The following is a 14405-nucleotide window of genomic DNA, read 5'->3' as shown; positions in this document are numbered from 1 at the left end:
ATCCAGGATCCCTGAAGTCACAAGCTTTGGGTAGTTGGCTGGGCTTCCAGTATAAGACCTGATTTCCCTCTGAGCAGGTATTGAATCCAATTAGAGGGCTGTTAGTTACATATACAGAAGGAGGAGGGTAAAAACCCAGTAAGGAGTCTAAAAAGTCATATGGAATTATACGGTGTTCCCTCCAAGAGCCAAAGACCATTTAATAAAAACCCTAACAAGTCACAAGGAGCCCTCTTTTGAGTTGTTGGTCGCAGTTGTCTAAGAAAGTCTTAAAATATTATAGGCTACTGCTTTGCTCTGATTGCCCCCCAGAGGTGGCAGGTAAGTCCCTACTGCTCAAGATATCATGAGTTTCAGACACTGGGCTTGGAGGCCTCTGTGCTGGAACTGACCTGAAAGCCTCCTCCCTGAGGACTAGTTCCCATGGTACCAAAAGGCTGCTTGCAAGCTTCCACAGGAAGACAGTGACCAACAGCTGCCAGCTGTGGTGTTTCTGAACCACAACAATCAGCATAGCACGATAAACGATAGTACGGGCACATTAGTGGCACACATACCTTGACACTCCTTTTTGTTGCTGTCGTCTTTAATTCAACAGTATCTAGACCTTTCTCAGAGAGTCCAGGTGTTTTTGAAATTCTGACCTTTTCATTTACTTTGCTCTATATCCTTCATATTTCTCAGATAGAGTCATTGTAAAGACTGCACATTTGGTCAATCTGTTGTTGCTTCTGCTATTTTAGTATTTGCTATCTTTTATTTATAGTTTATTTAGTTTTTAACTGAGTTTCCTAAGTTATAGTTAAATTGCAGGGGTTAGTGTTTCTTTTAGCTGGTGGTGATAATAACAACCAGCCAGGTACCACTGAGCTCTCCTGTCTTCACCTCCAGGTCACCGAGAGTGGAAGGGCTGTACAGGGAGGGGTCCCAGGTCTACACAGACCGGGTGGTATGGATTGGGCTCTGTGATAATGGTTTCATTAAATTGCCCTTGCTCTGGACTAAACAGCATTTTTGAGCATATCTGTGGGGGTGTTTTTACCAAGAGGCTCAGGTCCCAGCTCTTTTTCCTATTCATGTGCTCAGCAAGTACAGCTTCTCCTTGTTGCTGGTTTCTGCTGTGGTATTTGGAACTTCATCCTGTGTATCACAGCTTAAGAGGAGGTAGTCCACATGAAGGAGATGTACAGGCTACCTCCACAGTGTGTCTCTGTGTGCTTTGGAGTTGTGCACCTGTGTCCCTGGCATGTTTCACAGGTGTGCACGTGTCCCTCAGCACACTTCACAGTCTGCTATCCCTTTGTCCCCAGGCATTCATTGCAGATATGTACCAGTGTCCCTGCAGCACACCTTTCCCAGGCTTGCTTTGTGTCCAGCACCCTCATCTGACTTTGGGGAGTGCCCTGGAACCCTGGCCTGCAGTTGTTTTTGAGTTCCCCCTCACAGCAGGAACCTGGTACAGGCTCCATAGAGGGTTTGATAGAGGCAGGGATGATCCCAGACCCGAGAGTTGGTATCTTTCTTTTCCTCACTCTGGCTGAATGCACCTAAATTCCAGTTTAAATGGCTGCCTTTGCTCTGGAATTAGACCAGTATTTTTTTCTTGGATACGAAATAATGATGGACAGCTCTGTTTAGCAGGAAAGTAAGTCTAGGATGGATGTGAGTGTTGGTTGCTCTGTTTGTTTGGTGAGAACCAGAAGTGCCAGCCTTGTGTAGAGAGACACTACAAGGAGGCCAGCTTCACATGGGAGGAGACTGTGGGAAGTATTTGCTATTACAGCGTGTGCACATGTCTAAGGCTTTGCTCAGACTTGTCCAATCTGTCTTCAGGTGTTAAGAATGAATCCTCTTGCTTGACAGTATGAGAGAGAGCACATCCCTCATTCCCCAGTCAAGAGATTTAAATAAAGACTGCCAGCTGCTGGCATCGGGGTTCTCTGATGGTTCACACTGTGGGATTTCTGTAATCTCTGAAACTTTCCCTGTGTTTGAGCCTTGTGGAGCTAAGCTTGTGTGTGGCCAATGGGTGTCTCAAGACTTTTTTGCCCCTCATGCATTGCTTGTAGGGTCTGGTTGGTGGACCAGACAGGGCTTGGACTCCTGTCCTAGACTGACCTTCTCCTGTCTCCTTATTCACAGGGTTCGTGAGGCTGCCATGACCAGCCTCATGGATTTGATGCTTTTGCTGGCACAGACAGAGCCGGTGCTGATTGAGGCCCACATGTGAGTATCTGAAGCCAGCTGAGGCTGGCCTGGGGCCTTAATGCCTTCTCAGACAAGCTTCTGAGTCTGTGGATCATGGCCAGGGCCTTCCACCTGGCCCTTGTCAGAATCCATAATGTAACATACTCCCCAACCCCACACCAGGACCTTCTTTGAACTGGCCTGTTTAACAATCAGCTTCAGGGTGGAGGCTGTAGTGGCCTCTGAACTCAGGGCTCTGTAGCTGAGCTTCATGCCAAGATGGGCTACCATCATTTGATCCAGCCCCTGTGGGTTTCAACCTCTTCAGCCACACTGCTTGAGGCCCTAAGTTTGCTATCTCCTGTGTGCCATACTTTCTCTGCCTGTCTTCTCGTTCTCCTTCCACTGACTTGCAATTCTGTTGCAGTGACTGTTGCTTTTCACTCTTGCCCCAAGAGTACACTGACATTCACATGTGCCTGCCATGTGGCTCCTGAGATGTTGGAGTAGGCAGAGTGCAGGCATACCTATCCTGTGTTGGTTAGTTTTTCTGTCAACTTGGCACAAACTAGAATTCCTCAGAAAGAGGGACTCGGTTGAGAAAATACGTCCATAAAATTGGCCTATAGGTATTTTCTTGATCAATGATTTACATGGGAGGTTCCATTTCTGGGAAAGTAGTCTTGCGTTCTATAAGAAAGCAAGCTGAGCAAGCTAGTAAGCAGCATTCCTTCATGGCCTCTGCTTTAGTTTTGCCTCCTGACTTCCTTTAGTGATGGAGTGTGACCTAAGATCCTTTCTTATCCAAGTTGCTTTTGGTCATGATATTTTATCACAACAATAAAATCCTAACTAAGTCACAACCTGATGTGGCTTCAGCAGCTGCTGACAATTAGAGCACGTTTCCTCAGGCTGGCCTCATACATGTGCCCTCCGTTTGCAGCTGTGAGCGTGTCATGTGTTGCGTTGCCCAGCAGGCAAGTGAGAAGATTGATCGGTTCCGTGCTCATGCTGCTCGGGTGTTCCTGACTCTCTTGCACTTCGATAGCCCTCCCATTCCCCATGTTCCCCACCGCCAAGAACTGGAAAGGCTGTTTCCCAGGTACTGTCAGATACAGATCCCCTCGTAGCCCAGTCCCTCCAAGCATGGCCTTCACTTGAGGAAATCACTTTCTTTCAGGTCTGATGTGGCCACTGTGAACTGGAATGCACCTTCCCAGGCCTTCCCTCTCATCACCCAGCTCTTGGGATTGCCTACCTATAGATACCATGTCCTGCTGGGGCTGGCTGTGTCTGTGGGTGGCTTGACAGAGTCTACGGTGAGGAGGCATTTGGCTGTGCAGAGCAGGGGACAGAGGGGATTCTTTCCAGAGGGTTCTGACCCAGATGTGTGCACTTCACATGTCCACTGTCTTACCAGCCCCATACCTGTAGGATCCGCGTGTTTCTGTAGTCTGCAGTTGTATCTGTTTGGCCCCAGGCATTTACTATCATTGTAGTAGCCCTGAGAACCAAGGGAGAAGCTAGCCATGCTGAGCCACAATACCGCCTTTTGGGTTGCAGGTCAGACATTCTACACAGAGCCTCTTTGAGTACATGAAGGGAATTCAGAAGGATGCTCGGGTCCTGCAGAGCTTCAGTGAGACCCTCCTGAAGGTCTTTGAGGACAACCTCTTGAATGACAGGTGAGTGGTGTCTTCAGACAGGGTATTTGTGCCCTGATCATATTTCCACAGAGCCCAGGTTTTCCGGGGACACATTTGTCATAATAGATGAAGAGCAGGGCCCAGCCAACTCCCAAGTTCTAGCTCCAACACTCATCTTCTACAGACCCCAGGAATTCATCTCCTCTGTATCTTGCTGGTCCCAGGCCTGGCACTGATTGGCAATCCCTTTCCCTTGATGCACTCTCAGCAGGAAAATGACTTTTCTTTGTGTGTGTGGAGATGCAGAATACCAAGTGAAGTGGAGTGAGGCTCTAGCCTGTAGGAATATTCTCCATCTTTTCTTGTCTCTTTTAGCCCCACTGAGACATAAGAGCCCTGAAAGACAACACACAGAGTATGTGCCCTGGTTCCTTGGGATGCGTATTCCATGGATCCTTTCCTGTTCACCGAGTTTTCCTCCAGCTCCTTGGAGCCCTCCCAGCTGTTCACTTTGGCAGACAGGCAGCACAGTCACTTCTGTCTGTCCTTGTTGTTGCCTGGCCAGGGCCTGTGGTGGACAGGAACTGACTCATTTGGGTAGTTCCTATTCCCTGCCCTACAGACAGCTACAGTGGACATTCTGGGATTGAGTCTCTGTGGATGCACATTCTCTTTCCTTGGGTACTCATTGAGTAATGGACAGCTGGGTCACGTGGGTTGCTTGTTAACTTTTGTAAAGCTGCTGGCCCCCTCTGTTCCATGGCTCACCAGCATTGGTGGTAGGTATCTCAGGTGGCTGTTGTACACTCGGTTGCCCTCCTAGTATCTGTTCATTGCCATAGCTTGTGTATGTGGGCTTTCCTTCTCACTGTTGTTTTAGGATGACTTCACTATATGGGGCAAGTCTCTTGTTGGATTTGTAGTTTGAAGGACCCAGCTACCACCTGTCCTGGGCTTCAGTGAGCAAACGCAGTTGCTAAGGAATCTCCACCTAATTTGGAGGTCCTAGAGAGCTCTGGTACTATCCAGAAGGTTCAGCTTTAGGTTCTATTGTCAGCCCTACAGTCTGAGGACACACAAAACAAACTCAAAACTGTTTAATTTTTGCAAATGGTTGTCCAGATCTTCATACTGTCTGCTGGACTGTCCACTGCACTTGTTTTGCACCTTGTCAAAACCGTAAGGTGTACAGATGAATGCTGGACTCTACCAGGCCATCTGACATCTTTGCATCAGGAATCCTGTTCTTATCTTTGCTGTAGGTAATTCATGAGAGAAGCCACATCGTCTCCAGCTATATTCTTATTTTCCATAGTCATTTGGCATTCTTGTAAGCATCATAATGCTGGTGTGTCAGATTCTAGGAATTTAATAGGACTGTCTTGAGTTACCCCATCTAGGAAGGGTTATCATGGTGTTAAGGGTTTTTTGTTGTTGTTACTGTTGTTAGGTTTTTTGGTTTGTGTTTTGTTTTTACTTGTCAAGGGCATGTCCCCGTTTCTCATATGGGTATCTCTTGGTTCTTGGGTGTTTCTGTGGGTCTCATGTTTGCTTATCTCCTTCTCTCAGGGTGTCTGTATCGCTGCTGAAAATGCTGGACCAGCTGTTGGCTAATGGGTGCTTTGACATCTTTACTGCCGAGGAGAAGTAAGTCTCTGCTTGCTTAGTGCTCCCTGTCCGACAAAGCCTAGTTCCCCAAATCTCAAAAAAATTTTATTGATTGATTTGCCATCTCACTATGTTGCTCAGACTAGCTTCAAACTTGTGATTCTGCCCCCTCAGCCTTTCAAGTGCATACAAATCTTTGGCCACCAAATATGGCTGTTATTTTAAAGACAGAACACTTGGATTAGGATCTCAGAACCCAGAAGAAGACAATGCAAACTCAGGCAGCAGACAACAGGATGGGGTGAAGTAGTGCCCTGCTCTTCAGGTGGAAAAGTAGACTTGGCCAGGTGAGATGGCCCACATGCTAGGGCTAGTAGGCAGCGAGGTCTGGACGTTGGAGCTTGAGATAAGGCTGGACAGAAACAGGACAGTACATGGGCCATGTTATGGGACCCAGGAGTATGCCTGTGCCCATCCCAGCTGTATAGAAGCTATGGGGCACAGGGCACACACAAAGCAGCTGCTTCCTACTTGTGTGGTTTGTGGTTCCTTAGCCTCCTGTTGAGAGGAGCAGACAGCCATGGTGCATGACAGCTCTCTGGAACCATATAGGTGCCAGCATGGCTTCCTGACTGAGTGATAGATACTATCTTGGTGACTTTTGCTTCTATGAATGCCTTATGGTCTTCACTGAATTCTCTCTTGATTTGGACAGCTGTGTTTTTCATGAAGATATGTGAGCATCTACTGTTGCTTAGAAACTGCCTGGTGGTTTTGGATCTTGCTTTATACGGACTGGTGGATTCAGATCAACAGGATCTCAGTTGATGCCCTCCCTCTCTGAGTCTTTGCCCACTCCAGTTTGCCCCATTAAGAGGATCTATGCCTAGTTTTCATAGGATCTTGTATGGTGTTTTGGTGTGGTTTCTCCCTTGATCTTGAGCCTCGTCTTTGTGCTTACTGCTGACCAGCATTCAGGTGAAGCCCTAAGGCCAGGCGCTCCACTGTCTCTGCACTCTGACTTGAGATCCTGCATGCATCACACACCCAGGGCTGCTGGAGGGGACCAGCTTGCTTTGCTTGAAGTCTGTAGTATCTTTGTTTTTTAACTGTCTGTTTCTGCTGGATGCTGAAGATGGCGTTTCACCTGACACTACAGGGCTCCCTCTGACGCTGTGTAGCACTGACTTTCTAAAACCTGTCCGGGTAGCTTGAACACTCACAGGGGCATGGCCCGGTTGGGATGCTCTTCTCCACACTGATGGATTCATCTAGGAAAATGTTCTAAGGATTTGACATCTATTTTTCTGGCTTAAAAATTTCAAAATAAGATAGTAGGAAAATAATGTTATAAATGTTTTTACTTCTCTCTTTTGTTCTTAATGGATTTTGAATTTATGGCACATACAAATGTAGGGCTGCCTCAAATATCAAATGATGATGTTTTTGGAGGTGTTTCTGCTTACATTCTACTTTGGCTTTTTTTTTTTTTTTTTTTTTGTAGTGTTTTGATTTTCATTATGTTTGGGGTTTGTTTGTTTTGTTTTGTATGTCGGTTGCTAACAGTATATGTACTTTTGTAAAAATTCAACCTGACAATCTGATCTTTCAACTAAGTCCATAAATCTATTTCATTTAATCTTACTAGCTTTTTCATTAAAGTACTTTTATGTGTTCTATGTTTCTATTTTGATTAGCAGAACCAGTTTCCTCCATTGCATTTTCTTCATTTCTGGGACTTTTTCCTCTCTCCATGTTCTTCGAGAGTTCCTGATACTATTTCCATTCACTGTGCCTTTGTACAGTTAGTGCTTGAATGAAAAATAAAAGAAAAAAAGGAGGACATGAGTGCTCCTAGGTATGGTGGAGGAAAAGGTTTATTGTAAATAACAGAGGCAGAGACATCTGGGAGAGTCCAAAGTGAACATGACCTGAGCTGGGCCTTCCTTGTGAGGAGAGGGGTGAAGGAGAGGGGAGAGCTAGGAGACCAAGAGCTCCGGGGGGTAAGGGTAAAAAGGACTCACTTAGCTAAAGTGGGTGGACTATATATGGAAGGGCACTGCCTTAGTCGGGGTCTCTATTCCTGCACAAACATCATGACCAAGAAGCAAGCTGGGGAGGAAAGGGTTTATTCGGCTTATATTTCCATACTGCTGTTCATCACCAAAGGATGCAGGACTGGAACTCAAGCAGGTCAGAAAGCAGGAGTTGATGTACAAGCCATGGAGGGATGTTCTTTACTGGCTTGCTTGCTTTGGCTTGCTCAGCCTGCTGTCTTATAGATCCCAAGACTACCAGTCTAGAGATGGTCCCACCCACAAGGGGCCCTCCCTACTTGATCACTAATTAACTGAGAAAATGCCTTACAGTTGGATCTCATGGAGGCATTTCCTCAACTGAAGCTCCTTTCTCTGTGATAACTCCAGCTGTGTCAAGTTGACACAAAACTAGCCAGTACAGGCACCTTGGGGGAAAGGTGGGGTATGCCAGCCGTACCCTGTAACAGGAAGTGGGATTCCACCCCATTGAGGGCTCATGCCTCTTGGATTAGCTCATTGTGAGTCTTTCAAGAATGCTGGTGTATAAACCCACAGGGTTGCTGGGGACCACAAAGCTGAATGTAGACTTGAAGGGTCCTAATGAGATCATAGACTGTATGTGTTATGTCTAGAAGAGCATTAGAACTGTGCATATACCCTATAGGAAGACAAGCTGAGGGTGTAGAGTCCTATGCAAGCTGGGAATGACAATGACCACAGCTCTAAGCCATATGACATTCTGTGCCCAGTAAGCACTTTAGGGAGCTAGTCAGGGAAGGACTAGACTCCTGTGACCTGGACCAGGCAGGGTGACCTGGGAGCTGCTGTCCTGGACTGTCCTGGAGTATAGCAGCCCCATATTCATATTATCATTGGGGCTGACTAGGACTCCTCTGTAACCTAGGCCCATCACATGGTTTCTTTCCACATGGTAGCACTTGTTGGTAGTGTCTTTTCTGTTGGGCTGGGTCACTTGGATATGTCACATCGTGACTGTGCCAGGGCCTGCCTGCCCAGTTGTTGACTATATCTCTCCCATGAATTTTGGAAACTAAAGAGACAGGTGATGTCACACATCCCAGCACAGACGCCACAACAGTGTGCCTCATACTGCTCTGTGTTCCTGTGAAAGGTGGACTTACAATAATGTCTTTTCCTTCAAGCCACCCCTTTTGTGTGAAGTTGCTCACACTTTGTAAGGAAGAAATCAAGAAGTCAAAAGACATCCAGAAACTTCGGTCAAGCATTGCAGTGTGAGTTTTTAAGTGTTCCTGGGTGGAGACAGAAATAAGAGGGACTTGGTGGTTCCTGGTGGGAGATAAAGTTTTAACTACAAAGCTCTTTAAAATGGAGTGTTTATGTGTTCATTATGGGAAAGAAAGGTCAGACCACTCCTATCAGCAGTGGTTTGAAGGGATTGACCAAAAAAGGAAAAAAGCTAAAGGAAAGCCACATCTCTCATTGGTTCATCATGTACATCTGTCACTCACTCTGGCACCTGACTGGCTCAAAGGCCATCACAGGACAGAGAATAAACCTATACTAGTGCAGGAATCTGGGAACATGGGCATGTACATGTTAGTACAGTTAACTGGTCATGTACTGGCAATCACATAGATATAAAAACATGCACACATGGGGATGCAGGTATCTGGGTACACAAGCATGCACATGCTAGCACAAAGATCTCACCATGTATAGGTGAGCACATGGAAGCATATTAGTCTATAATGCACTAGTGCATATCACACAGACCTGTACATAGATACGCACATGACTCAAGTTCATGCTGTGTACTTTCTGGGTCTCCCGTGTGTCTTGGGTCCTTGGGTAACAGCATGAGTGTGGCGCAGCTCCATGTCACCCGTGGGTCTCCTGCAGGCTCTGTGGGATGGTGCAGTTCAATGGTGATGTGAGAAAGAAGGTTCTTCTTCAGCTGTTCCTCCTCCTTGGCCACCCTTTCCCTGTGGTAAGTGTGTCTGCCCCACCTCAAGGCCACCTGCCTGGGACCCAGGACTGTCCTTACATGTGGCCTTTAAAGATGAGTGCATGTCAGGAGGGCTTTGAAGGAAGCACTGGTGAGATGGGTTCCAGGTGTGGGCAGTCAACTGGTTGGTGTTTGTATGAAAGGAACACGGGTGCTGGTGCTGGTGCTGGATGGGGAGAGCATGGGAAGCACTGCTGAGGGTGGGGCATCTCAGCCCGGGGTTAGGAAGTCCGAGAACCTGTCCTGTCGTCTTCTGAGGTAGAGTGGGATGACCCCACAGCTCAGCCTGTTTGTCAGAAACACACATTGCCAGAGGAAGATCAGATCTCATGTGAAGTAGTATGTCACAGGAAATAACCAAAAGAGATAGCGTTATAGAAATAACCAAAAGATTCCCTTGTAGGAGTTCCTACTGCACCTTCTGATGAGCATGTCTTGAATCAGAAGTAACTGGGCTGTGGGGAACTAAGTTCATCTTCCTCCTGTCATTGTGCTCTCTAAGTGGTGAGGGGCTTTCCTCCCGTTGACCTGCTGTTCTCATTCCAGATCCGGAAGAGCACAGCGAGCCAGGTCTATGAGATGGTGCTTACCTACAGCGACCTGGTAGATGCCGAGGTGCTTGATGAGGTCATGTCAGTGCTCAGTGACACAGCCTGGTGAGTAGGGCCTGCCTTCGCCTGGCGCCACTTTCTCCCATCCTTGTAGCTTTGGATGGAAAGGGGAGCTATTTCCAACCCTCAACAGCTCAGGGCCATCTAACAACTTTCCACAAGGCTGAGGACACATCCTGGGAACTTAGGTGGGAAATGTTTAATGTGCAGTTGCTTTTCTCTTCCTGTGAGCAAGGTGGGCAGAGTGGGTCAGACCCCTGCTGGTCAGAAGTTGGTGTTTCTCAGGAACTGGAATATAGCATGCCACCAAGTGGATGTCAGCTAGCTACTGTCATTTTGCTGCTGCAAGGACTTCGTGGTCTTTCCTCTGTTCTAATGAACTTAGAGACTTGTCTCCAAAGTCAAGAGGTGCAGACGAGATGGTAGTGGTGTACAGCCTGTGGGTGTGATTCCACAGCCTGTGGGTGTGATTCACAGGTGTTCTAGCCTGGATTTAGAAACAGTTACGGTCACAACAGCAAGAACTTACAACACGGAATCCAGGCACTGTACACATGCATGGCCCTGTACATACTTATATGCAGGTTTGCATACATGATCACTTACATGTAGCTGCTCATATAATCACATATGTATGTACTGCCAAGCACATACAATCACATATATGGAACTATCACCTGTGCACAGGTGTACTTCGAGCTGGCTTGTCACCATTCTGTACTATTTGGGAGGCACAGCCAGGTAGCGCAGATTACTGCTACTGCCTTTGGACACTGTCCCCTCAAACTAATGGAGAGGGGGATTGCTGACCTCAGATACTGGTAGGTCTGCTTGGATTGGCCAGGTTGCTTCAGCAAGTCAGGGTTTGTGGTATTTTCATGCCCCTTAGAACAGCGACCTCCCCAGGGAGCTCATGCTAGGGTATGGCTTCCTGCCTAGATAAAGAGCTGTGGGGACCTGGAAGGCCAGAGTGCACTTCAAGATCTTTGCTGTCAGTAGGAGCTCAACTTGGTGCCTTCTGAGGAGACAGTGGTCAAACCTCAGGACAGTGGACACTGCTTCCAACTTTCTAATAAACTCAGCTTGAGTAAGGACAGCTGTGAATCTCTAATACTATGTATGCATGTGTGGCTGTTTGCCAGGGCTTGTGTGCATGTTTGTGCAGTTGCCTGGGGATGCCAGAAAAGGGTGTGCAATTCCCCTGGAGCTGGGGTTGCAGAGTTGTGAGCTACCTACATGGATGCTAGGAACTCTGCTCCTCTGCCAGAGTACAACACCTGGTTTTCAGAGAAGCTGGGGTTTTTTTGTGTGTGTGTGTTTTTTTTAAACTAATTTTACATATAGAGAAAAACATGCTTAGTACTTAACAGCATATTACTGCAATGAAAGCAGTCAACAGATAAATTCTAATAAAGCGCTCCTGAAGCCCTCTTAGCCCGAGGTAGCATTTCTTCTGTATGCCCCTAGAATGGGGTGTGGCTTAGTCCTGTGAAAGAGCTAGGTTCTCCTGGTGTCTACTCTGGGGGACGGGGTCTTACCCCATGCCCGCCAGATCTCAAGGGGTGGGGGAGCTGAACCACATGGCACAGGGGACTCAAATGTTTTCCTCCACAGGGACGCAGAGCTTCCAGTTGTAAGAGAACAGCGGAATCGCCTGTGTGACCTTCTTGGCGTGCCCAGACCCCAGCTGGTTCCAAAGGTACTACTTGTAGTATTCTGAGGACACATGGCACCTGTGTTGCCTGCAGTTCAGGTCTAAAGTAAACAGAGTCCCACAGTCATTATTCATTGCTGCTGTTACTTTCTCCAGACCAACTGGGAGAGCTCCTTCCGCTGTCAGGGCAGGCAAGTTCTGTCTTTATAGTGTGCTGGCTGCATGATGTCGTCTAATTGTTGGAGGCCACACGCTGTCTTCTAGTTCAGCTTCTGTCTTCTAGGAATGTGGGAAGAGGCTGTAGTTCCCTCCCCCTTCCCTGCCTTGATGTACATCCTGTTAGGGGCTCTGTCCCTCTAAGGACCCCTGTCCCATCAGGCTTCCATTTCCATTTCCTTCCTGGCTGCCTGTGCTAAGGCCTGTCTTCTTCATCTAGCTTGGCCTTGGTATGTTTAGTGTTTCTGAGGACCTTGTCCTGGTGTTGCACTTTAAGTTGTCATGAAAGCTGTAATCTGTTGTGTTCCTGGGCTCTCTTCCTGTGTTTTAGGGTCAGTCTGTGTATGGGGATTTAAAAAAATTCTATATATTGACTTTTCATCCTAGAAATATGCTCCCAGCTTAATGCTTTTAATACCTTTGTGTTGTGGTCTACTATAAGGTTATGTAGTGTTTTTGTACCCAGCACCACCAGCTGAGGGTGGCTCCACCCACAATGGGTTCCCAAATGACTCTAGCTTGTGTCAAGTTGCCATAAAACTAGTCAGCACATGCAGGCAGCCAGTCTGCTGTTTCTGAAAGCTCTATGTACCAACTCTTTATAGAGAAATTCAGTTTACTTGGGACAAACTATTGTGTGAAGGGAAGGTCACTTTATGCTTTGTCAGCTGGCCCCAATCCCCAGATGATCAGGGCCTTGTCACCACCACTGTCAAGCGACTGCACTTTGGAGTCTCTTTTATATGCTGGATCATACTCTCAATCTGTAAGTCAGTACAACTGTATGACGGAAGAGGTGTGGATTCCACAACACCCATGGTGCTCACCATGTCTCTTCTGCAGTTTTATTCTGTCCAAGATTGTCTGTGCTCTTGATCCTTGGTTTAAACTCTCAGAACTAGTTTGTCAGTTTACATTCTACCAGCCAGGTTGGCCTGGGACTGTTTTGGGAGCTAAGGTCTCTGATTGACACTAGGCCCCAACACTCCCTGGGCTTATGTGCCCTTGGAAGGTCACCTATGAGTCCTACAGATGGAGATTCGGTCTGTGTGATTGGTCTCCAGTTCATGTGCCACTTGCATCTCTGCTTAGAAAGTTCACGTGCCAGTTTAATGACTTTTAGTTCGTCCTTCTGCAGCTCCTCCTGATCCCCTCCCGACACCCTAGCTAGGTTATATTTTACCTTTTGACTGCTGTGACAAAATACCATGACAAAGGCAACTTAAGAAAAGAAAGCACTTCCTTGTGATTACACTTTCAGAGGGCTAGTCTCCTAATGGCAGAGCAAAGACATGGCAATAGGAGCAGCTGAGAGCTCACATCTTGATCCACAGACAGGAAGCAGAGCTCACTGGAAATGGAATCCTTTGAAACCTCAAAACCACTCCCAGTGACACACCTCCTCCAAGAAAACCACACTTCCAAATCCTTCCCAAACAGTTCCACCAGCTAGGGACAGGGTATTCACATGTGAGCCTGTGGGGGCCATTGTCACTTAAACCACCACATCCATCCCATCCAGCTCCTGTATGCTCTCCACAGCTCACCTTCCTGGTGAGCTTAGCTTGATAATCCCATCTTCATGGCAGAAGCTGTCTCTCCGAGTTGTGCTTTTCATAGCTTATACACACCTTTGTTAACAAGTAGATGTGCTGATCAAATGGACAGCAGTGTGTGGGCTTGCTTTTCTTCCTGGAAGGGGCTCTTAGATGTTGGCTGTTATAGACCTAAGGGTCTTTCCATCTATTTCCACCCTTGACCTTAGGCTCCCTGCCCTTACAGAACTTGAGTCCTTCTGGAGCCCAGCAGTATACTGGAGGGCTTCGGGTGAGTTGGGGAGAGGAATATTCTAATCAGCCAGCCAGTATCTAACCTCAGGCTGGGCCTAGCCTGCAGCCTCCCAGTTGTTGGCATGGCCCACCTGGCCTAGGAGCTAGTAGACCTGGTTCTGGTGTGCCTGAAAGAGGTGACTCTTTTCTTCCTTGCTGGGTGTGAGTGGATGTTTTTCAGATCTCATGAGGTAAGCCTTGGAAGCCCCCTTGAGTGGTATTCTCCAGCTTATGCAGGGGCATATATGCCTTGTGGTGGACTTTGCTAGGTTCTGTGTCTCATATGCTCTCTCCAGTTTCAGGATGGGGGTCTCAGTTCTCTGACATTCTGAGAAACAACTTCAGTTGTGAAACTCTCTCTGTATTGAGTAAGACACCAGACCCATTAGTACACATTTTTGTCATTTTACTCCATCTGCTGAGGAATTAATGTTTTGCATTTGTCTCGAGTGTCCTTTAATTATGTTTAAACTTTGGGGTGGGGTGCATTTTGAAACTGTGTTACAACTCTTGACGTCTCTTTTGCTGTTAGTGTGGCGACATCTGGTTCCTGTCACACTGTCAATGTCTATGAATGTTATAGTCAAGATTGTGCCTTAATATCATTTTAAATCTTTATTAATTAGTG

The 14405-nt window shown here is 47.1% G+C and overlaps 1 protein-coding gene across 1 annotated transcript in view; it reads left to right on the top strand.

The window, feature by feature from the left end:
• Tbcd (tubulin folding cofactor D) overlaps positions 1-14405 on the top strand; it is a 163210-nt gene that overhangs the window by 147853 nt on the left and 952 nt on the right. The window contains exons 30-38 of the mRNA XM_021178456.3: positions 2143-2226; positions 3131-3289; positions 3368-3506; positions 3751-3872; positions 5403-5480; positions 8644-8733; positions 9362-9449; positions 10014-10123; positions 11693-11777. Coding sequence (XP_021034115.1) covers positions 2143-2226; positions 3131-3289; positions 3368-3506; positions 3751-3872; positions 5403-5480; positions 8644-8733; positions 9362-9449; positions 10014-10123; positions 11693-11777 — 955 coding nt within the window. The remainder of the gene's footprint in view (positions 1-2142; positions 2227-3130; positions 3290-3367; positions 3507-3750; positions 3873-5402; positions 5481-8643; positions 8734-9361; positions 9450-10013; positions 10124-11692; positions 11778-14405) is intronic.

This window comes from Mus caroli, unplaced genomic scaffold, assembly GCF_978045245.1.
Source record: "Mus caroli unplaced genomic scaffold, Mus_caroli_1 scaffold_13, whole genome shotgun sequence".
Classification (NCBI taxonomy): domain Eukaryota; kingdom Metazoa; phylum Chordata; class Mammalia; order Rodentia; family Muridae; genus Mus; species Mus caroli.
The sequence above is the reverse complement of the archived record's forward strand: the minus strand, read 5'-3'. Positions and strand labels throughout refer to the sequence as shown.